Below are 23,738 nucleotides of genomic sequence, written 5' to 3'. Positions count from 1 at the left end.
GGATCCCCCACTGGATTGAGTGAGTGGGGGCGGGGGGGGTGGTTTGACGCTTCTAATGCGCAACAGACACACAAAAAAAATCAAGATGAGTTTGTGGCGATAAGACCTGACACCAGTGCTGTCAAGAAAATCACGTGATCCACGCAGTGAAGTTAACACATAGCTTCCTGTCTCTGCTTGCTGCACCAGGCTGCTCCACCTCTCACCTGAGCAATGTGGAGGATTTGTTGATGTTGTGAAGGCGTCTGTGCAGAGAACCTCCCGCTGCGTTGTGCATGTGTGAAAGGCAAACTCAGAGTAAAACCATCTGTAAACTAACCAAAGCCAATTCTCTGGATTTTACCCGTAGGTCTCGTCTGAAAATGGCTTAGGAGTCGGTGCTGGATGCTCTGTGAGGCGGCCTAAAACAAAACTGATGTGCCCGTCTGAACACTCAAACAGGTTTTGCTTGCTGTGATCAGTCCTCCAGTTAATACTGTCCCTTAAGAGTTCCCTTCTTAAAGCAATTTCAAAGTAAGTGATGGAGCTAAAATGAGGCTTCAATAGTCATCGATCGAGTGGATGTGTCCCAAGGTTGATGCACTTTGGGGTAAAACAATCTTTTTGTGTTAATATCGCTCCAGAGAAGCTCAGCACAGAACTCCTTCCAGGAAACGAAAATGGGAATCTGGTACTGGAAATACTTTCTCTGGAAGTTATGCAAGTATTTTGATCACTCTTTAAGATTAATTATATCCAGAATGCATCTCTTCAGGGTTGTTATAAAGAGGAAGGATTGATTTCAGTCTGAATAAAAGTGATGGATGGGGAAAAGATGACTGCTATAAAAATATAAAATATATATAAAAAATCAACCGCCATAATCCTTAGGATTCATCCTCTGGTGACCATGATTATCCCAAAACACATATCAGAACAAACAATTATTTTACTGTCCTGGTACTGTAGGGATCACATTCACATTCATTAGGATGAATCCTCTGGGGATCATGAACCAAATATGGGAATCTATCTATTACTTGTTGATATATTTCTGTCAACACCTGGAAGACCTTCAACAGAGCACACTAGGCTACCATGCCCAAAAATACCAAGAAAACTGGGGCTGTATCACATTAAACTACGGGATTTCATTTATTGATATGTTTTCAAATTAACAGTGAATAATAATGTCTGCCAATCCTGGATAGCTGTTGCTATTTTCCACAGTTTCTCTCCATAATTAATATCAAACGACAAATTAAACTATTCTGGTGGCCTCCCGCTGCAGCACAGCAGAGCTCCAGGCTGCATCATCCACCCGCACTGCACTGATTAGATCTGTTGCTAACCCTCAAAGAAAATCATCAGAAAGATAAAATGGAGGGCAATTCAGGTGTGCCGTGGCACCGAGGAGGGCTGAAAGCTTCCTCGTCAGGGGTGTCTCTGCCTGGCTCTGGTGCAGAGGAGATAGCACAGCCCCTTGCTGTGGGAGAGTCACAGCAGGGGAAATTAGCTGGCTGTCTCCACGCCTTTACTGTCTGCACTCCATCAAAAGAAAGCAGTGGGGGACCACACACTCCCAAACTAATGATAAAACATCAAGGACAGCATAATGTTGCCGCCGGGGATGGAGTGTACGGCGGAGGTAGTGTTGACGGAGGTAGGGGGGTATCAGGGTATCAGGAAGAGATTCTGCTCTGACACTATTTGAAGAGGGGGGGTGGGATAGATTTCTTTCCCTGTGACTGAAGGCAGTCTGATAGCTGAAATGTCAGTGTCTAGAAGAGGGAAATTGGCCATTCAGGGAAGAGGGTCTTCACAAAGGCCAGGATAGGATGTGGCACATATAATATCCAGCCGAACAAGAATTCTCCATGGGCAATTTCCAGGCTGGATGACTCTGGGCTCAGCATTATGAGGGCTGAAATATGAGTTTGTTTTGGAGGGGCCGTATTTTCAGGGAGAATTTATATCACTGAGGAATCTGATATGAGAAAATTTAACCATAAAGAGAAACAGTGTCGGAGAAATTGTTTATCCACGCTTGCTTAAAACTGCCTGTCGACAACAACAACAACAACAACAACAGGATGATATTTTTCTTTTTCTTTTCTCTATTTGTTTCTCTTGCTGTAACGCTCCGTTTACCTGACATGTCGCATAGCATTCCTCAAAAACACAATTAATTCTTAGTCAGACAAAATAATCTTGAGATTTAGTGTTGATAGTTGTTTCTCATTATTCTGCACTATTCTTCATTATTTGTGAAAGTCAGAGTGATGCACAGGGACAGACGCTCATGAGTCACGTCTGCTCACATTGTGTCAAAAACCCGGATAAACCCCAAATTTCCACTGGCTTGAGATTCTTTGACTTCTTGTCCGTGGAAGATTTATGGGTCAAAAAGTTAACTGTGGCTGAACTGAGATGGTAAGAGCCGCATTGCTCGTCTGCCAACAGGCAGTATGTTTGAGTTATAGAGAGACAGGCCTCTGTCTGGCCAACTAGTCTCCCGCAATCCACCACACACTGGCCAGGGGGCACAATTCACCGCCTGCTGCAGACACACACCGTTGCGGACAGCAGCATGACAAGACTCTTTCTCAGGCTTTGTTCGACCAGCGACACATCCTCACAACACATTCACCGCAATGGGAGTTGATTTGTCGTGGATTTACATCGGTCTCACACCTGTCGGGGCTGTCGCACGGTGAAAGGTCATCCGTCTTTTTGAAAAAGAAGAGCCCTGAGGTAGACGGTGGCAGAGGGATGGACGGACGGAGAACTGAAGGACAAACGGACGACCCTTTGTCAATAACCCTCACAAGAAAAGAATGAACTCTTTAAAATAATGAGTTTGTTGCATGCAGCTGGTTGAATGAACAGTATTTTTGCAGGTATGTGATGGCTTTAAAAGTTTATAAATGATAAAACTAAATGCCAGATAGATAAAATGCCAGATTTCGTAGCTACATATGAGACTGGGGTTCGCAGGAGTTAATAGAATCGTTGCATTGGTGCACTGCTCCGGTTGTGCTAAACAGGTTATCATGGTAAAACCAATCTACGTTGCAGAAACACACTGGGATTAAGCCACTGCAGCAAGCGTGATTAGTCTGGGACAACAAACCATCAAATGGACCACAACAGGATTTTTTTTCTGGCATTAAATCCTCCACAAAAGAGGTGTGGGAGTCACAGACATAATTATACGCAGTTATGAACACCTTTTACCAAGCTCCTGTGTCTCATTACAGGGAACTGAAGTCATAGCACTTTCCAATCCTCCAGCACCAGAGAAACAGTGTTTGATGGAATCTGTTAAAATATGTGAATAGCACGTTGCTAATTGAAGGAGTCGCAGCCAAAGGCACAAACACTGATGATAAAGATGCTGTGGGTTGCAATCCTCAACGAGAGAACATTTGCTTCCTATTGCTTTTCAATCGCTCATGCAAGTGTTATGATGCACAAGACACACGTCTTTCACAAGTTCTTAAATAACTAGAATATTATAATACTACTTTGAATATCTGCATTTGACACGACACAATCACACAATCAGGGGATTCATTCCAGGAGAGGGTGCGTTAAATCTGAGTTCCAGAGGAAACATCGCACAACAGTTTAGTCATGAAAGCTTGAATAAGTCTGCCTTGAGTAAGCCATTTGCCGGGGTTGTGTCGTCCTTTTGTTTTGGAGCGATCATTACTGGGCCCATTGGGGACAAGCAGATGTCATCATCTGCCTGGCAGAGCACGATGATGAATAACCATGGGGCGGCGGAGTTAGGAGACTCACAGGGAAAACCTATGTCACAGTGGCAAAGTCACACATGTGAAGTACACAGATTCTTCCTCTGAACATCAACCTACATGCAGACCTGCTGAACATCAGACAGAGGGCTCAATGGTGTGTGCTGGGAGACTTTTATTTTTCAAGCAACTGAAGATACTTCAGCGATGAGAAAAACAAAAGAAGCAGGGCCTGTCCGAACGCTGTGTACCTGAGAGATTTGGATTAGTGAGGCCCTGCTGTGTTTGAACAGTTTTTAAGACATTCGTAAAAACACCACATGGTTTCTCTTCCTGTATTTTCCACACATCAACAACACCTATCTGCTAAACCAGTCAGGAGCCAGTGATGACATCTTTCATCTTTCCAGGTGTAGAAATTCAGTCCCTGGTTATTTAAACATAATGCATCCGCAACACTCCCAGTTCCTCTTCTGTGATTTCTCCAGACTATTATGTTTTTTTTGTTTGTCTCCTCTGCCCAAGACCTTGTTCTTCCAGACCTGGCAAACTGTATTTCTTTTAAAAATGCATTCCACCAAAACAACCGGAGTCCAAACAGGAGCACCAGTCTACAACCTGCAACCGTCTCTATCGCAAAAACCTCATTGCACCTATTTTCAACAGCTGCTTACAACATTACACGTTAGTTGGGTTTTAACGTGAGTGCTGGTTCCGGTGACTAAATCTAACAACATCTAACAATCTGATTACTGTGTGATGGATAACATATTACAACCCACCATTCACCATGTTTTCACCAGAAACAGTGTGACAATGTTTGGAAGGTGCACATTTCATTTGATTGCCTTTATTCTCTAAGCAGCATGACTCCTCACAACTGCCTGGAACCGTCGACAGATATTCTACTCTGCCATAGCAGCGGGTTCTGGAAACACGAATGTTCATTATAAAAAGGTTTCCTGGAGAAAATACTGGACATGGTAATAAATGAAGAACATTTTTTACAAGCTGAATCAATCCCAACAGACTGGATGATGGTCATAATAAGTTATTTCCCACTCAACATATGACATCTTTAGTTGGGATAAAAGACTACACCAGGTTAAGATTTTTAATTAAATGGATCCACTGTACACACATGATAATTACACTGGAGAAGCAGGGAGTTTGTGCAGCAGTCACCTTTTCTCCTTGTTCCGTGTACGGTCTCTGGGAGACAATGTTCTCGGGACGCAGGCAGAAACAAATTGAAACTTGGGAGCGAAAATACAAAACGTTCTTCCTAACAGCAGGAAGCAGGCGCTCCGAGGAGAGAACGCTGAACTCTCCAACAATGTCTGCACCTGCAGCACATTTGTTTCCCCCTCATCCTCATTCACCCCTGCCAGCCAACAGAAATAGGGAATTAAGGTCCGAGGAGTGTGTACTTCATTGACGTCACGTTTCATGATTTGTGAACGATGAAGTCGTCCTCGTTCTGAAAACTTCAAACAGTTGCCTCCTGCTGTTCGGGCTTGGGGATTTAAGTGCCAAGATGGCTGGTGCACCTTTAAACAGTTGAGTTGTTTGCAAAGATGTTACATTTTATTCAGATATTGTGCGATGGCAGTGGAGTGAATTCAGTGGCGGTGGAAACAGTAACTGCATTTCCTTGTGTTACTAATGTATTTGATGTATTTTGGATTTTTTTCTATCACAAGTTGTGTTTTGGGATTGTGATGTGAAAAAAACAAACAATGAAAATATTAAAACTGCTATGCGTGTACCACGAGTGACATTCATAAAGTTAAGATGAAAAGGTGGCCTCACTGAAGGGCGGCTGACACCAAGGGGATCAAACCAGCCACGACATTTCCAGTCTAGTCCTGGGAGAGATCGTCCTTTTATTGTCCTTTACTGGTTGGCTGCAGAGCACATTGACATTCCACCCAGTTCAATGTGAGTCAACAGCACCAGAGACCATCTCTTTATCATAGAAAGTAAAGGTGAATAGTCATATCCAGGAGTCAGGTCATAGTCGTTCTCTTCATGATTTGGTTTGAATTCATTTTGATTTTATGGAATACACTCTATGTGAGGATGTGACGAAGCCTAATCCTGGTCTTAGCTGGCAGTGTCCTCGGTCTCTGTTCAACTGCCCTGAGCTTAGCCCCAAAAGAGGATGCAATTACAGTTCCAAGGTCAGTGGAAATATTCAGATATATTTTTAGCAGGAGGATGACAAACTGTAAACAGTGCATGAGAGTGATGCTGTAGTCTGAAAGAGCAGTAGTGAAATGGATACATAGATGTATAAGAAAAGGATTTTTTTAAATATCAGCCTTAGAATGAATCTATTGAAGGGGGAAATAAAAACGTTGTACACCAGCTCATACGGGCCCCTAAATGTCAGCAGTGTGTTATTATGAGACAATACAGACTCTTCCAACTGATCCATTCTCTACTCCAACATTTTAAATATAAATCTACCAGGAGAAATCTCACTTGCTGGGTTTCTAACACACGAGTCCAAAGTCAACAGCCACTTTATCCTGTGCTTTCTGTGCGGTTCAATCTCGTCATCGGGCATTAACAGCACAGCCGCAGTTCAAATCTCCAACATAAATTGGGAGCACTGTGGATTTGTCATCTGCAGCCACCTTCTGTGATTAAGCCCCCTGTTCCTCTCACTAATGGCTTAGATCCATATATGTTTGAAATGTGAATCTGTTTATTGCACAAACGCTGCAGTAAATCCGTGTCGGTGCAATACAATCCTCCGACTGCCAAAGCTGCAGTTGGCAGTTAAGTCTATAAATCTCAGTTTATCAGCAATACGGGGGGAATTCTGGTGTAATAAGAGTGATGGAGGCATTTAAACATGGGGTGCAGTGAAAGGTAATACCTACCATATACATAGAGGATGTAGTCGTCGTAGGCCTCGCCCACCGTGTTGGACGCCACGCAGCGATAGGTCCCGTTGTAGGACATGTTGAGGTTCTCGATGTAGAGGTCGGAGCCGGTGACCACGGCGTGAGACGGCACGTCATCGTCCACCCGGAGCCAGTTGATCTGATGGGGACTGGAGAGAACAAATAGCACAGGCGCATCACTCAGGCGCTGTCTATCCACGCTAGAAATCTGAAGTAAAGGTCAAATCTGAGATGGTCTGAGGAGGGGCCACTGGCAGGGCCTGTCTAATGATGTCCTTCATACAGCGTGCTAACAACCGTTAACATTTAAATGGTATAATGAAATGTGAAGGTGAAGGGGGATGTGGCAAATGGTAAATGGACTGCAGTTAGATTGAGCTTTTCTAGTCTTAATAACCACTCAAAGCGCTTTCTACTACAAGTCACATTCACACTGACGCATGGCCGTTCTATATTCTGGGATTCTTCTGTCACACACTGATCCCCAAACTTCGCCCGGATGGAACAGACATTGCCTGTGGCTGAGGGGTAGAGAGGTCATCCTCCTGAAGGTCGCCAGTTCAATCCCCAGTCTGACCCATCTGCATGCCGAGGTCTCCTTGGGCAAGATGCTGAACCCCGAATGCCCCCCCCCCCCCATAGAATAACAAAGTGCTGCGAATAGATGCACTGTATGAATGTGTGTGTGAATGGGTGAATGTAAGACTGTACTGTAAAGAGCTTTGAGTGGTCATCAAGACTAGAAAAGAGTACAAAACCATTTACCATTTAAATCAGGTTCAATTTATGTGCTTCTAGTCCACAGTAAAAGTACTTTAAAGTACTCGTACAAGTAGTTTACAATGTACTTAATAGAAAAATACAACATTCATTATCTACTTATGGCAGAAATAGTTTGTGTCCCCACTAAAGTTGGACAAATAGGCTGAATTCTGTTCAATGGAAGTGATATAGACATAGGTGGACGAGTCACTCTATCGGCTGAAATACAATATGAAATGATGTATCGGTGCATGTAGTTTATCCGTGAACACTCACTGTGGTTTTCCCCCTGCGATACACGTCAAGTCTAGATTGTCACCTTCTCTGGTTAAACCCTCAGGATATGTCACCACAATCTTCACTTCTGGTTTATCTGAAAGGGAAAAAGAAGGTGAGAAGTTACAGAGATCTGGTGTCAAGAGTCATGACAAGACAACACATTTTAAATTTTATCCAACACCTGCAGCTTAAAGAAAGAGGTGAAATGATCGTGGGCTCCGAGGTGAAGCGCTGAGAGAAACAGACGACTTAATGAAACGATTATCCTGTGAGTTCAGTCGACTTTCAGTGAGTCTACGTTCAGCCAAATGTTTTTCTCCTCTTATCAATGCTCACCAAAGATTACCAAAATGTCAAGCGATTCCAGTCAAGCTCCCTCTTTTTCCTTGAAAGGTCAAACAAAACAGTTGTCTACCTGAAGAAAAAAATGTATATTCTACCCAGACTACAAAAGGGTAGAATAACCTTTCTTTGATGTTTAACAGTGTAAGGTAGACGGTGTTACCTCTTCAATCAATGCACCATTTAAAGAACACCTAAACATCATCTGACAGCGGAGTAAAAGTTTTCACTGTGTGATCCATAGAGAACGGCGTCAGATAGTATAAATCCTTTAGTACATCGATGACCCAATAAAAAGTGTGTGCACCAGACACACTTTATCAGAAAGAGTCGAGTTTCTCCAAGTTTCTTGTTGTTCTTCATCTGTGTCTGGCAGTTTATTATAATCGGTCTTCTCTCATTGGCCAATTTTATCTTCAAGCCCAATTTCCACTGGTCAAACTAACATTTGGATTTTATCTGTAATGGGCATGGACACAATCGGCTTTCACAGCCCGGTCAAATGACTCTGAAGTGGACACAGGTTTTATTCCAGCTCCGATCGGCACTGTGATGGAAACCTGACACCTGGGTGACCACGCTAATTTGGCAGGACAGCGAGGTGAGAGAGCGCCTCAGTGTTTGGTGCCTTCATGATGTGTTTGGGAGGAAAAAAGAGGTGAGGCTAAGTTCTCCACTGGCAATGGCAGAGCAGTCAATCAACCTTTTTTGTTGACTCGTTTCGGGTCATTTTGTTTATCTCTGTAGCTGTGTCTTTGTGGTCACTTTACAATGTCTGTAGTTTTATTGTCTTTTGGCATCTTTCACAATTCAGCTCACTTCTCTGTTTCGGTTATGTTTATTCTCTTTGCAGTTGTTTTGAGTCTCTTTGTGGTAGTTTGTGTAGTTTTGTGTCTCTTTATAATTACAATATTTGATAGATTTTCCCACAGGAGAAGTTTACAGTCATTTCAAACAGAGGCTCTGAGCTGGTGCCCAGTGGGAGCGTGAGGAAAGCCCTCCAAGCTACCTATAGGGAACGTTTGTCAATTAAAAATTTCCAAAATACAGATTAAGAGGAAAACTTGATTGTTTTGTTATATTTTGAGTAACATTTAGCATATTCACAGATTGTTGTTGTTATATTAAACTAAAATTATGTTGTATGCATCTGCTGGTAGTTGAAACTCAGTTAAGTCAAATTTGGTGCCCCCTAGATTGTGAGTTGACTAAATATCTGAATTTGATGCACCTTTGATTGATGAGACGTGTCTCTTTAGACCCATGATATCAATAAATGCCACAGCCCCCATCAGAGAGTAGTTAAGCTCCCCAGACAAGAAACAATCTCTGGTGCCGTAAAAACAGTTTTAGGTCACTCACATAGCACTTCCAAGTGTCTTTGAGCCAGGAGGTCCTTCACAGCTGGGTGGTCAATGATGCAGTCCACTGGTACTCCATCATCCTCTTTGGTGACAGAAATTTTTACCCGGCTGCTGACGGTAAACATCCTGTCATACGTCTCCTCAACGGTTGTCTCCCCTAGAGAAGTCATCACAAGCGCGAGATGGGAAAAAGGTTAATGGCTGAACCGCTCAAAAACAAATCTGAAATCCTGCAGCCGCCTCAGCCGGCAGTGAGCAAACAGTCGTAGCTATTAGGAGCACATTACCTGTCAAACCGCGGTGCTTTCAAATTGCATTTACATTTAATTCATGACTCGGTGATGTGGTGTCCAAATGAGACTTTGGAGGATTCAGGTGAGCCAGAGGCCCTCGGGATGTGATGAGAGCGGTGAGGAGCGGTTGGGTCATATACTGTAAGCCTGATAATGAATGCCTGTGCAGCTTGACGGCTGAGCATTGTTGGGGCTAACCCTGCAGTAATCCGCTGCCCACTAGGCCCTAGGCTGTCAGAGGGGCATTCATTTAGAGAGTATTACAATGCCACAGGGGCATGGCATTAGCCGCAGTGCTGTGTGTGATGGTTTACTCGCACTTAATGAAGTGAGGAAATAATTACAGCCCCACTCTGACCTGCAGTACACTTCCGTTTCAGCCTTGTCGCAGGGGAGCCCGGCTGGACCCAGGGCAAAACACTGTTGTTCCACAGTTGATGATCACCGGTACACACATATGTGGCCTCTTGATGGATATTAACCCCATGTAACACCCACCCACCCACTCATCCACCCACCCAAGAGCTGCCTACATAAAATTTAAAGTACTGGGATCAGTGAGTGGTCAATGCGCTTGAGGGCATTAAGTTTGACCACTCTGCCGAGTGCGGTGAGAGAACAGGCTGATTGCGAAGCACAGCGACTGTTAGAGAAGAGTGAGTAAGTAATAACAGCAACATAATGATAATAACAGCGGGAATAAAAGGCGCGACTGTGATGAGAAAACAGAAATAAAGGACTTTTTGTTTTTAGGAACTGTGAGCATCTTTGTTCTTGCTTACAGACTCAGCCAGATGGCAAACAGTTCATTTATTAGCATGTGAACCCACATTAACACCCACAGTGAGTAAAGACATTACAAGATGTAGAACATCGACTGTACTCAAGTTATGAAAATGTACAGCTAATGTATTAAAAGAAGCTATGAAGATAAACACTTTTTAATGTCACATTTACATAAAAGAGTTCTTCAATTTTTAAATAGCAAAAGAACAACATAATTTCCTTTGAGGAGCTCTTTAGACAGAATGCAATCACAAAGACCAAACATATAGCACGTCACATTTGTGAGGTTGACGAGGGCGATTCCATGGACTGAGTGAAGTCAAGTGCGAGTTCACGAAGGTTGTGCTGATCAGTCATCATCCCCTCGTCCAATCACAGTGCTAACGGCTCAGATCTAAACATCTCCTCAAACAGAAAACTCATGTCAGTCTTTGGAACTTCAAAGTGACATAACTGAATTGTTATCTCAATATTAACAGCTTTATGTTCCAACATATATTACACCTGAGATGATTAATCATTTAGCACATTTTTGGGATAATCTGTCATTTTCAAGCCAAAATTGAGGATATGATGTCAAATATTTAGTTTTAAGTTTGAGGTTTTTTTGACTCTTGGATGAATATCAAGACACATTGGACACCTTCAGCTCTATGAAGTTGAAGGGAAATTTCATCTCAGTACCTACAGGCCGATAAGAGTTTGAGGGTACTGCTCTACAATGTAGAGCTGCACTCTTCTGGACAGATACTTCAGATGTTGAATCGGTTGGACCCAGACTCTCAGTTTGGGGACACAGCTCCTACTGCTCCTACAGGCAACAGCTTTTGACCTCCACATTAACTCCAGTTGATCATTCAGCCCCTGGTACTTCTCAGTCTTCTACTCCTTGTGTCTGGTTGGTTTTCCAGCCGCTTCATTCTACTGGTTTTACTGATGTTGAAACCAGCTGCTTCATGGTTATAGTAGCATATCATCCACTCAGTCTCCAGAGTGTGTCCATGTTGTATAAACTTGTGTACTCATACGATCTGCCACGTCTGCACCACACTTGATGGAAACTTTGCAGAAAATAACTGCAAGTTTCAACAGAGTGTCTTCAGTGCAATGTCAATGAGATGTATCATGGCCCCATTCTATCTCGTGCTGCCTTGTCTGCATCGTCCCCAGATGTCGTGCTGCTCATTTGGCCTCTGCACCACGCAAAGTAGCAAAGGGACAAGCCAAACACATCTCAAGGTCAGGGAAATAGCACTGCTCCCACTCGTCCCAGTGCTGTCACGAAAAAAAATAATTTGATTTCTAGTATTAATTATTTTTGGTTCTGATTGTTCTCGGATACGGAATTTTAATTTGAAAAACGTCCTAAAGTCCTGCGCAATGGTTTGAAGATCGGTTAGCGTAGATAGAGCCATTATCATTTTACAGGCCAACCGACGCTTGTCAATTATCGGTGTCATCCAAACTCGAGACGAGGAAAACAACCGTGGATCAGGTCGTGCAAGGACTTCAATCTGAATGCAGAGGAGATTTTGAGTGTTGCAGCAGAGATGTCAAATCAAATGCTCTTGTGAGCATCAACCACCGATCAATCCCAGCGCAATCAAGCATAGCCTCTTCTCAGGGTGACATTTTCTTTCAGTCGGCTTCTTGTGCCTGCCATCGCGCTCTGCAGAGCCGCAAACTGATCAAGCCACTGCACTGGCATTACCGTTAATAAAGCGGGGCTATAATTAAGATCATATGAATGCCCAAATCGCACTGGATCAATACGAAGTTATACTTGTGCTATTATACGAGTGAATTTTAATTATGTGTTTCGTATGTATGTGATTACAAACTTGAATGTTATGCTGTCATTTTGAAAACAGAGCACCGCTTTGAAGAAGTTGCTAAATAATTTACACATGTTTGAATCTGAGTTATAAGTCCTTCATTCCTTCAATGAAACTTTTTCTTTTAAGTTGCCAAGTTTGTGGAAGATCTTCATCGAATTAAAGACGAGCGAGGCCAGCTGGAGTAGGTTTTTTTTCACAACCTGGCATCCCAAAAGAAAAAGTTTTCAGTTGATCTATACAGCCTTACATTTAGAAACTATAAATTACAGCTTATAAACCGTATTAAAAAATATACAGATAAAAGTTCACTTATTTATTTTAATCTTTCTTTTTATTACTTTTATCTGCTAATCAGGGATACTATTGATTAGATTGATGCATTAGTTTAAGTTATTTTGAGATTTTTTTTGTTTGTTTCTGATTACTCAACCGATGCTTTACATATCTTTACAATTTTCCTTACATCAATTTATTTGTGTCCTACCACATTTTATTTTATTTTTAATATTTCAAACGAGTAAAATCTTATTTCATGGTAGAGTTGTGCGCAGCGCATTGATTCGCTCGGCCCTTCATCACCCCTCTCTCTCTCTCTCTCTCTCTCTCTATCTCTCTCTCTGTCATGGTCGGACTGGCTTAAAAGCCACAACGCATTTGTTCTTTGCAAACAGAATTGACGTTCGTGTGTATTTGCATATAGAGCAGGGAAGTGAGATCCCATCACAAGTGGTCACACAGGCTCTTCCTAATACCAGGTGACGTCCTCAGAGGAAGTCGCTCGTGAACAGAATCTCCCGAGACACATGTTAATGTCACGTATGAGCAGGGCCTGTGTCTCCCATCCTGTAACTGTCAGTAGAGGACAGAACTCACACTCCTACTGTGTATCTCAGGAGCTGCTCCACCCACAGTTAACCAACGGACATTCAAGCATCAGAACCTAACTAAAGCCAATGTTTAAATAAACTGAAGAGATGAAATATTGCAAGATTGAAATCGACATAATAATCTTTTATAATTGTTTCCCATCGTTTTTCTTCTGTGAATGGAATTTGGACTCATATCATGTAACAAGTTTCGATGAGTAAGTGATTTGTTCTTTAACTTTTGTGTTGGGTACAAGAGCGCCTTCTCTAGCATGAAAGTAAACATGTATAATTATTTATTCACTTACTTTACCTTTCTATTTATGCTTTTATTTGATTTGCTAAGAAATCCCCCCAAAAAATACCAGAAATTTGATTGTTGCCATAATGAATGTTAAAATATGTCTGAGTAACATTCAATTTTAAACTTTGTTTGCCACCAAATCAAAACAAAGTATTTCTTTCTTTTAGCATTTTGTTAAATGCACGGTCTTCTAACTGCTCAGAATTCTGATTAAATATCATGCATTTCATTCCACGTAATCACAAACAAATGTTAAAAACACATCGTTTAAATGCAGCTGTCCGATGGAACAAATCTCCTCCTGTATTTAGCAGCAGCAGCAGCTGAGCTCTGGGCTCCGCTACATTTAAATAATATTGCAGCTGTCATTTATGCTAATGGGCGTTTCGCCACCTTGTGCGTTGAGTCTCTCTCAAGCCAGAGCCCATCAGTCCTGCGCCTGCCAGCATGATAAATGGTTGCGAGACCAATTCGGCCAATTTTAAAAGTGTGTTTAAATTAGCCAGCAAATTTCTTTCTTGGCATCGCAGCTGCCTTGCCCACGCGCAGACGTGAGACAAACATGACCACTGAGATTCCGCGAAACCAGCGCGATGTGTGCTTTTTAAATCTCAGTACGTGCAGGAGCTAATGAATTGTTGAGCACGTCCATAATGAGTAGTGATTTGTGCTTCCTGGGGCACAGGAGGACGTGACTCCCTGGCTCTCCTTGTGCATCCACTGCCACTACGGATTAGCCCCACTCAGCATGTCAGACATGGCATTTCGCTGATCCAGCCGTTCTGTTGTCCCTCCCTCCCCTTCACAACACTCCACAACTCATAAACAGAAATTGACTTCAACTCCTGTAGGGAACACTGGAGGCACAGATGGCATTTAGCTTCAGATTCGCTCTTGTCTAAATATTTCATCTCTCAACAAGCCAAATGAATCCACTCCATTCTAATACATATATAATTTGACAACAAGCCTACAGATAGCCACTCTGTGTAAATACGATATGACTAAAATGAATATCCTCCCCTTGCTGTACAATAAGGCCATAATGAATAATTGATGACCCCTAATCATAACTGAGAGGTAATAAGGTTTTTTCACCAGCCCATATTATAAAACCTGTCAGCCTGCAGCTGGTCAAAGCCCTCAAATGAGTAAAATGTGCAAAGTTCACATTCACCATGTGTACATAGAACACATTTAGGGTTTTCTAGGCTTAAAAACAGAGTCCATCAGCAGTCTAGGTGCAACAGAGCTAAAATATTGAATCTAAACCAAATGGCAGATATGGAAATTACAACAAGAAAATGGCTTAAAGTCAAATGTTTTGTAAAATGTATAACATATATAACATGAGCCTGGGTTGCAGCTCTGAATGCATATTTGATTTTTACATACTGCAGGGATACGGGGATTTGACACACAGGTAAAAATAAATGTTAATAAAGAAACCACTCTCCTCCACCAGCCGTACATGCCAAGTGTGATCATCTTCCAATACAAGTCAGTTAACATAATCAGCAGAATACACGTTAATGTTTTTTCCAAGAGAACCACATTTTGCACACAGAGGAAGTGCCTCCAGGGACCAGGGTTCCTAGAGAAGTGGACAGGCCTGGACATTGTAACACAAACTGCGGGAGGCTGTTATTCTACTGACCTGTCAGTTCTTCCTCCCCTTTCATCCATCTGATGGAGGCAGCTGGCTTGCTGCCCATGGCGGTGCAGGTGAGCTCCGTCTCATTCCCCTCGCTGACCACATCCTCGCGGCTCTCAATGATTGGGCTGCCTGGCGGGACTGACCCACAGAGACAGAGAGACACCAGCACCGCAATATTAACACACAGAACTGGGTTGACACTTAATAATAATAAGGGCACTTAATGCATGGATGCCTGTTCCTCACCATTAAGGAATCAAGTCATTAGACACTGAATAGATCATCAATTAATCACAATTAATTTTTTACATTAATACATGTCACAATAAATCTAAAAGGAAAGGACATTTCAGATCGTTGGGTTTGAACAGCTTCTATGAAAACAGGAAACCGTATCTGTTTGTTCTGAATCTACATTAGGTCATCTTTGGAAAATTTATATCCCAACATGACTTCAACTGTGTAACTTGTCAATGTAATTTGTAAAATAACAGTAAAGTAATGACTTCTTCCTGTGTCCTTTTAAAACGCAGTAAATGATGTAGTGTGAGTCAGTGGCCCTTCTCTTTGCTTTAACACAGCTGTCTGTTTCCCCCTCACTTGTCAACAGCCACCTGCCGGATGTTACTGAGGCTAATGTTGGGGATTTAAACCTTTATCTTGTAACTGAGACATAAACAAGGACGGCTCAAGCAGAAACGTGGAGGTGCTTAATGATTTGATGTAAAAATAACAACAGCTTCAGGGTCATTTCTCTCCTGCTCTCAGAGCTGAAGTGGATTCTAGCTTATTTAATGGCAGAAATGAGCGTATGAACTGACAGTGAGTTAGGCTAAGGAATAGTGTGAGTGGACACAGGGAGGCCTCGAGTTAAATGCTAATCAGCCTGTTAACATGGTATCATGCTGATGTTAAAGAGCAACACTTAAACACGCCACCTTCTCCTTTCAAATGCACATCTATATATATATCTATATATATATATATGCACATGTAATAAATATAATTCTGCCATAATTCTGTCAGTTGCATGCTCCCTTTGGAGTTACGGGTTCGTAGAAATTGAAATGCTGACCTAATGGTGCTAGATGAAAAATCAGGTGATTACTTTAAGCTTTTTTCCCCCTTTTCCACCTTATTATTGCTCCATCTTTGGTCTCTACCAACTGATTAGAAATATCTTCTTTAGCTGAAATACTCTCTGCTCACTATCTAGTGCTTTTTCACACCTATAGTTCATCTAATCTTTTATATATATATGGATATATATATATATATATAAATATCTAACCAAATATATATATTTTGGATGAGTTTCTAAACATGGAGCCTTTTCCTCATGGTTCATCTTTTAACGTAGAAAAATCCAATCGGATCAAATGCTTCAAAACAAACCATGTGAGAAGGTTCATTCAACTCATTGGTCAGATTCCTGGAGCAGGCACAACAAGGTAAATATATGAGGAAGGTCTCCAGTTAACGTTTGTTGACTAAATGGATCACTCTACCCCAGAATGCAAATTTAACCAGGCTAGAGGAGTAATTTGGCTGAAGCTTGCAGAAAACATCTGATAGTTGGTCTGGATGGAGGTCCGATTCCGTTCCCACCACAAGTGAACTGCTCCAGAGTTTCTTTGAGATTGGGCTCTTACCCCCCATCCCCCTCTAAAGAGTCTTTGTGCGATTGTTTTGGTCCAAACTCACCAACATCACACCTGCGCAAACGAATCGCACCAAGGGGGAAAATGAACCAAACTGAAATTGTGCTGGACTGAAAAGTGCAGGTGTGAGAACACCCTGAATGTGTCTGTCTGCTGTTTGGAGCTGAGCAGGTGAAGTACACTGCGTTTCAGAGCTTCTTCTCTGAAAATTGCTGCTTGCTTCAGCTGCTGTTAGACCAATGCAGTTTACAGACTGAGCCATTAAACAATCAGCTGACACTCACTATAAAGCTCCGTAAGGCCGAGTGGAGTTTCACACTGGAGTCCCAATTCTCTGTAAGTTCATTCCCTTTGTCACCGTCACGTTATTTTCACTTGTCGTTTTTAGTAAAAACGTTGGTTCAAGAGGAAAGGTCGAAAATCATAAAATATGAATCCTCTAGGGACATCTGTACAAAATGTGATCCTTTTAACAATTGTTGAAATATTTTAGTTTGGACAAAATTGATGGACGAACAGATAACACATATACTCACCTAATAACTTCTTATAAATAAATCAAATGGATTTATGACTCATGACTCATGCATCAATAAAGCATCACTTAAGGATGTGTTTCATACCCTCATTATGACATTTTATTGAAAGCTATATATCAAGTATGTGTGATTACAACCTACAGTTACATGTCAAATCTACACATTCTCTAGGAGGGCTCAGTGTCGCCTTGTCCCCATTAGCATAGCAAACTTGCTGAGCAAAAAGTTGGGGGGGGGGGGGTTATTTCAAGGACTCTTCAATGCAATCCATGGTTCAGAAATACTGCAGCTAGGTTTCAATTGTACAACTAGAGTAATTACTTTAAAGTGCTTTTAATTCCTTTCAATCCCCCAGGATGTCTGCATGTATAATAAAGCTTAACTAGAGTCATTTCGCTGCAAAGCATCAAAGTGTGCCACAGCTGACTCTCAATGGGGAATCGTTTGGAGCAGCCAAGTCAACATTCACCGGGATTCACAGAGTCAACACAGCTGCCAAAAGCAGCGCGGCCTGAGCCATCGGTTTCAGCATCTGCTCCTCTTCGTTATGCTGTCGAGCACCGCGAGGGCCTAATTGGCTGACATTTTGTTTCAGTTGCTAAAGATAACAGGATCAGAGATGACTATTATTTCACATCCATATCTATAATGGAGCAGGAATACAATAGGAGTGTGTGTGAGGAGGAGGGTGTGTGATCCGTGCGCTGGGGCTCACGCGTGCACCCTCACATGCACCTACCCAGGACAGTGATGTCTGCGTAGGCTTCCTGAGGAGGATCCGTGTAGAGCTGGCACACGTAGCGTCCCTCATCGGAGAGTGACACATTGGAGAGAGACACCCGCAGTTCGTTGTCAGAGAAATTCACCAGCTGGAACCGGCTGTCCTTCAGAGCTGTGGGGATACATGTGAGACAGAGACAGTGTGGATACAGAGGGCAGGGACACAAACGTGAGACAAGGAGTGAGAGAAACTAAAAGGGGAAAGGGAAGCGGAGAGGGGTGAGAATGAGAGAGGAGATGGAAGAAGACAAAGGAGTCGCGAGGAGAAAATGAGACAGTGGGAGAGCGAGGTGTGGGAGTGAGAGTGGAGGGGGAGTGTTGCCCTTTTGTGGGCTTTCTCCTTAATTGAGTAAAAGAAAAGTGAGTTTGAAAATGATTCAGAGTTGATTTATAAAGTAGCTCTACAGTCCACGGAGCAGCGGCAGAGACAGGAAAGTGTGAAGAGTGCTCATGAAGACTCCTAACAAGCTAGGAACTCTTAAAATGGGCTGCTGCTGGTCATGGATGGATGCGTCGAACTCACATATTCCAGAAAGAGGAGAGGCATTCAAACATACATAATGAATTAAATCACAGCGGCGAGGTAGAGAGGGTTGGATGCCTGAAACTCTAAATCAAGAGCAGCCAGGAATCTGTATACTAATGCCGTTATAGATTGGCTGAATTTTCTTTTAATGTTGTCAAACTAGGTTAGCCGTCTTCCTCGGAGTCTTCACTCTCCCTTTTCATTCGGCCCACCCTCATCCCCGAGCACTCTTTTCCATAAACAGCTTTGGTTGACTTGATTGGGAGTCCTTTTGATGTTTTGACCTGACTTCTTTATCAAGCCCTCTCTGCATCTGTCGAGCTAATGAACTCTATTCAGCCCATATTTACAGCAGGGGGAGTTTGTTATTCACGTCAGGAGTTACGCTGAACACCATGATCATTACCAAAGGTCTCGGGGCAGCGTCAACATGAAACCTCATCCCCCCCCCGATATAATTTGAGTGCATCTTTGGAAGTCACTCCTCAAAGGGAAACAATGACACTGATGCGCTTTGAGAGGCAAAGCACCTGCGAAGGAGGGAAACCCTTCACTTCTGCGACACTGAATGAAGTTTACACTTCTCACAACAGGCTGCCTGCTTTATATGAAGGCTGCACAGCATCTAGTATCTAATAAATATTTGATAGTTATTATTTGGGCATATTTTCACCTAGATGCATCTACAAGTTCTTTGCAATATCTTTTTGGGATTGATGATTTGTTCTATTAAAAAGTAAAACGAGCCAGTTTCCGACTCAAGAAATCCCATTTAATTGATGCAATCGAAATGAATTCACCTTATTCTTACAGACGACAAAGATATTGAGGAAAAATAATCTTTATATATGTTTTTGGTTTATTGTATTTTGGTGAAGAAACTAAAGCTCACATGAACAAATACATTTTTCAGTATTTTAATTAACCTATATGTCATAATCAGTATTTTTAGAGAGCAATAACTATTTATTTAGTCACGTGACACTTCATAATATCATGTCCTGCTAACGTAGTGGGTTGGACGGCTATACAATGAGGTCAATCCAAATATAAATCTCCATAAAGCAGAAGGGAGATACAGGCCTTGACACAACATTGAGCAATAAGATATGATGCAATGCTAGGTAGGTAGCTGCGTTTTGAAGCCCACACAAAGCAGGAAATGAACAAACCTAACAAAATAAAGGTAATAGGTTAATAAGTTATCAATGCAAATTACCTCTTTCACAAGTTTGCACTATTTTCATATTGTTGCTATATTGTTTTACTGGTCTTTCTAAAAAACTATCTACCAGAAAGCTGCAGCTCATTCAAATTGCTGCTGCTTGAATCCTCACTAAAAGCAAGAACAGCTCATTTCACTGCAGTTGTGAGATCTGCACACTGGCTCTCTGTCTGTCAAAGAATTGACTTCATATCCTGCTGTCGGTTTATAAAGCACTGAATTGTTTAGAACCAAGACATATTTCTGATCTCCTGCTACGATATGAACCATCCAGGCCCCTCAGGTCGTCTGGAACAGGTCTGCTCTCTGTCCCCAGAGTCCAAACTAAACATGGAGGAGCAGCGTTCAGCTTCTACGCTCCACGTATAAGGAGCCAGCTCCCAGAGAACTGCAGGTCTGCTGCAAGTCTTAGTTCTAGAATAATCAATAATGAAGACTTTCCTGGACCTTTGGTTAGATCTAATAATTACTCATTTCTTACTTTGCATTGTTATTACTCTCTGATTTCTTAATTTATTTATGTATTATATTATTCTCTATGAAACACCTTTTAATTTTTTTTTGTATTCTCTTATGTTGCTTTTACAGTTTCTCATGAAGCCTTTTATATGTCATGTAAAGAACTTTGAATTGCCTTGTTGTTGAAATATGCTACACAAATAAACTTGCCTTGCCTTCAACAAGGTTTTTCGGGTGCTCCACAACAACAGCGGTTAAGTATTTGCTGCAAAAAGGAGAGACGTCTTTTGGAGGCACATTACTTTAAGCATTAAACCTTTGTAACACAAAGTCAGACAATTCCCGAGGCAAGATGCAGTGAATAAATAATGGTCTGATATTGCATCACCATCCACAGAGGTCCACCTTCGCTGATAAAAGCTCATTTTTCCCATTTCAGATGACAACTCTGCCAAATTGCATGTCATTTCGCATATATCTGGCAGAATAAAGGGCTCATCCCGACCAGACTCGCTCAGCCTCTATACCTATGACATAATTCATCTTTATTTGCTGCAATAGAAATTTGGTTATTGGGCCGTCAGTGGTACTGTGAAGCTGCTATCATTCTGATATTTGTTTGCGTGGTCTGCGGGCGGCTGCTGCTGCTTCGCCGGTAGCTGCTGTTCTTGTAGCGCCCGGCGTATCCCTGTGTCACTGCTGTTTGCTTCCTTGTACACAAAGAGCTGCTACTGTGTCGAGCGGCCCCGTTGACAGGTAACAATGGCAGCGGCTGAAGGGGGGTCCCCGCAGAACCGGCAGTCCTTTAGGAACAGAGCCCGGAATAGAGCTGCCATGGGGTTCACTAGACCCCATTACAAGGAGCACAGACATTAGACAGCCGCAGCAGCCCAATAACAATTCAGCCTCCTGTCAGAAATCAGACATATAGTGAGATCTAATTGAAGATAAACTAAAGCATTTGTTTTTTTGAAATGGACAAAGGCGCTTTATTGACTAAGTCCTAGAAAATGAAATGTTTAAAGGTCCACATGGAGCAGCTCAATAAAGAACGAGAAGGACACGGTTGTCTTTAAACTCATGGAAAGATTTTTTTTAACTGTACAGAGCTAATATTGATTGGTGCTAGGGTGCGAGAGCTAATTATTCACTGTAGCTTTTCCAAACCGAAACACCCCCCAATCTCGATCTACTCCTCCGTGCCTGAGTAAATACTTTCAAGATGCAGAGCACAACGTGACCTATGCTTTACATCAATCCATTTTCCTCTGCCATATTCTCAGGCAGCTCGGGGTATTTTATACAAATATGGCGAAGATGTGTACTCAAACTCCCCTGGTGCTCCTCGCGAGTGAGAAAATGAAACGCACGTCTCGCTACCTAGACTTGTGAAATAACAGCTGGGATGCGATATAGACTGAAATAAAGGGTATTTCTCATTCACCTTGAATCTTGGCTGAGATCCCAGATACAAAAAGAGGTAAAAAAAACACAGAGACAAAAACTTGGTTTAAAGTAGAATTGGCCCATATGCTCATGCATAATCATAATGTTCAATATTATCCTAATCTAAGAGATTATCGCTAAAATCGAACAGTGACAAGGACACACAAGTATTCCCCATCCTGGTGGCACTGTGAATTATCTCATATTAATCTCGCCGTGTTCTGAGCTTAATGACTTGTGCAAAAGAGTCAAAGAGTCAAGGGCAGATGGAATCACATTTACCCTCAGACTCTAACCTGAAGCTCGAGCTGATCTAACAGTGATATCTGATACGTTGGCTTTAATGTTGAAAGAAAAAAATTTAATAGAAAAAAATAAACAGTTGTAGCAGCTCGTCTTGTGTTAAACGATGTAACACAACTGCAGTGACATATGCACAAACTTAGACTAAGCTTGGTGAAACATGTTGAGATTGTTCAACTACAGATTGGATCTTGAGGTGTGACACCAGCCATAGCATTTACCTCTGAGAAAGTTTTCATTATCAATTTATTATTTTGTCTGCAGATCAATTAATTTGTTTGGTGAAGTGATAAATACCTATTCCAGCACAGCAGAGCCCAAACTGTCGTGTTTTGTCGACAACCCGTCAGAAATCCTGAGCTATGCAGCAATTTGAACAGCTGGCGCCATATTCGTATTTTTAGCTCCCCTTCACAAAAAGACTTGTGTGCAGAGCTTGAGACGAAGAGGCTGTTGTCGTGTTCATCTGCTGAAAGGAAACGTTTGTCTGTGTTCACCTGAAGTCTCAGTTTAAGACGTGTGGTTCTACTCGTGGCTTCAATTCTCTGACACTACATCTGGCTTGGAGACAATAGTGGTCAATTATGTGACTAACGAGTGTGATGTGGAAACGCTTCTGGTGCTCATGCACACTGAGAATGGACTTTTCAGTGTCTGGTAGTTAAATATAACATAGAGTATTTGCATATTCATAGATTTTAATAATAACAACTATAATAACTTTATTTTTATAGCACTTTTGAAAACTAACTTTTCAAAGGGCTTCATGAAGAAAGACAAATAAATGAAAGCAGGAGACAAGGGAGAACGAATATACTGTATGTAGTCTAAGAATGTTTTTAAAGGAGAAAAAACTGGGTCAAAGTAATTATTTTTCAAAAGTTTCATAGGTCAGGATTAGATTTTTAGGATAGTTGTAGGTAGTTTTTATGTTGATCAGTTAATCCATTAGTCGACTAGTTGTTTAATGTCCCATTGTGCTTACATAAGTAATGTAAGGGTCATGTTTAGACATTACCTAAATAATTCTATCATGTTCCAGCAACAAAAGGTTTCGGTATCTGAGAAAGGAAAATATTATGGAATGATAAATAACTAAGTGGATTGAATGCAAATTCAATTCACACAAAAAAATGTATTTCTGTCCGACTTTTACACCTGATATCATATCTCCAGTTTCCACACTGAAAATTGTGATCTGATCACTTTCCAGCTATCGTCAGATCCTCCTCCATCTTCTTTTCATCCATAAGCTTCATGTGTTTAGTGGCTAAAGGGCTGCTAGCTGCCTCGCCGCTGCCACCTAGGCCATATGGAACATTTGTGTGCGATCATTATTTCTGCCCATATAGTATGTGGATGGACTATTCTTCTATTATAATAAATTGCGGGTGCAGTTACACCTGCACTTTCAAGTGGTCCAGCTCTGTCTGATTGCAATCCAATCACCCGAAACACATTGCAAGGTGTAAATGGAAGATGAGGCGCGGGCACTTACGTCTGACGTCTCTGAAGTAGATGGTCTGCCTGTTGGGGTTGAGCAGCTGGATGACGGAGTCGTCGTTGTCCATCACTCTGCAGCTGATGGTGGCCATCTCCCCCTCGATCACCGACACGTTGTCGGTTGCCAGGTTCTGACCGTCGACTTCACGACAA

The 23,738-nt window shown here is 42.0% G+C and overlaps 1 protein-coding gene across 1 annotated transcript in view; it reads right to left on the bottom strand.

Annotated features, from left to right (window-relative positions):
* cadm1b (cell adhesion molecule 1b) overlaps nt 1-23,738 on the bottom strand; it is a 137,915-nt gene that overhangs the window by 10,396 nt on the left and 103,781 nt on the right. Inside the window, exons 3-8 of the mRNA XM_053423622.1 lie at nt 23,581-23,727; nt 18,083-18,235; nt 15,144-15,281; nt 9,398-9,556; nt 7,691-7,787; nt 6,629-6,801 (exon numbers count right to left, since the gene is read on the bottom strand). Of these exons, the coding sequence (XP_053279597.1) occupies nt 6,629-6,801; nt 7,691-7,787; nt 9,398-9,556; nt 15,144-15,281; nt 18,083-18,235; nt 23,581-23,727 (867 nt within the window). The remainder of the gene's footprint in view (nt 1-6,628; nt 6,802-7,690; nt 7,788-9,397; nt 9,557-15,143; nt 15,282-18,082; nt 18,236-23,580; nt 23,728-23,738) is intronic.

This window comes from Pleuronectes platessa, chromosome 5 (genome assembly GCF_947347685.1).
Source record: "Pleuronectes platessa chromosome 5, fPlePla1.1, whole genome shotgun sequence".
In the NCBI taxonomy this organism is placed as follows: domain Eukaryota; kingdom Metazoa; phylum Chordata; class Actinopteri; order Pleuronectiformes; family Pleuronectidae; genus Pleuronectes; species Pleuronectes platessa.
This window is presented reverse-complemented; position numbering and strand designations above follow the sequence as displayed.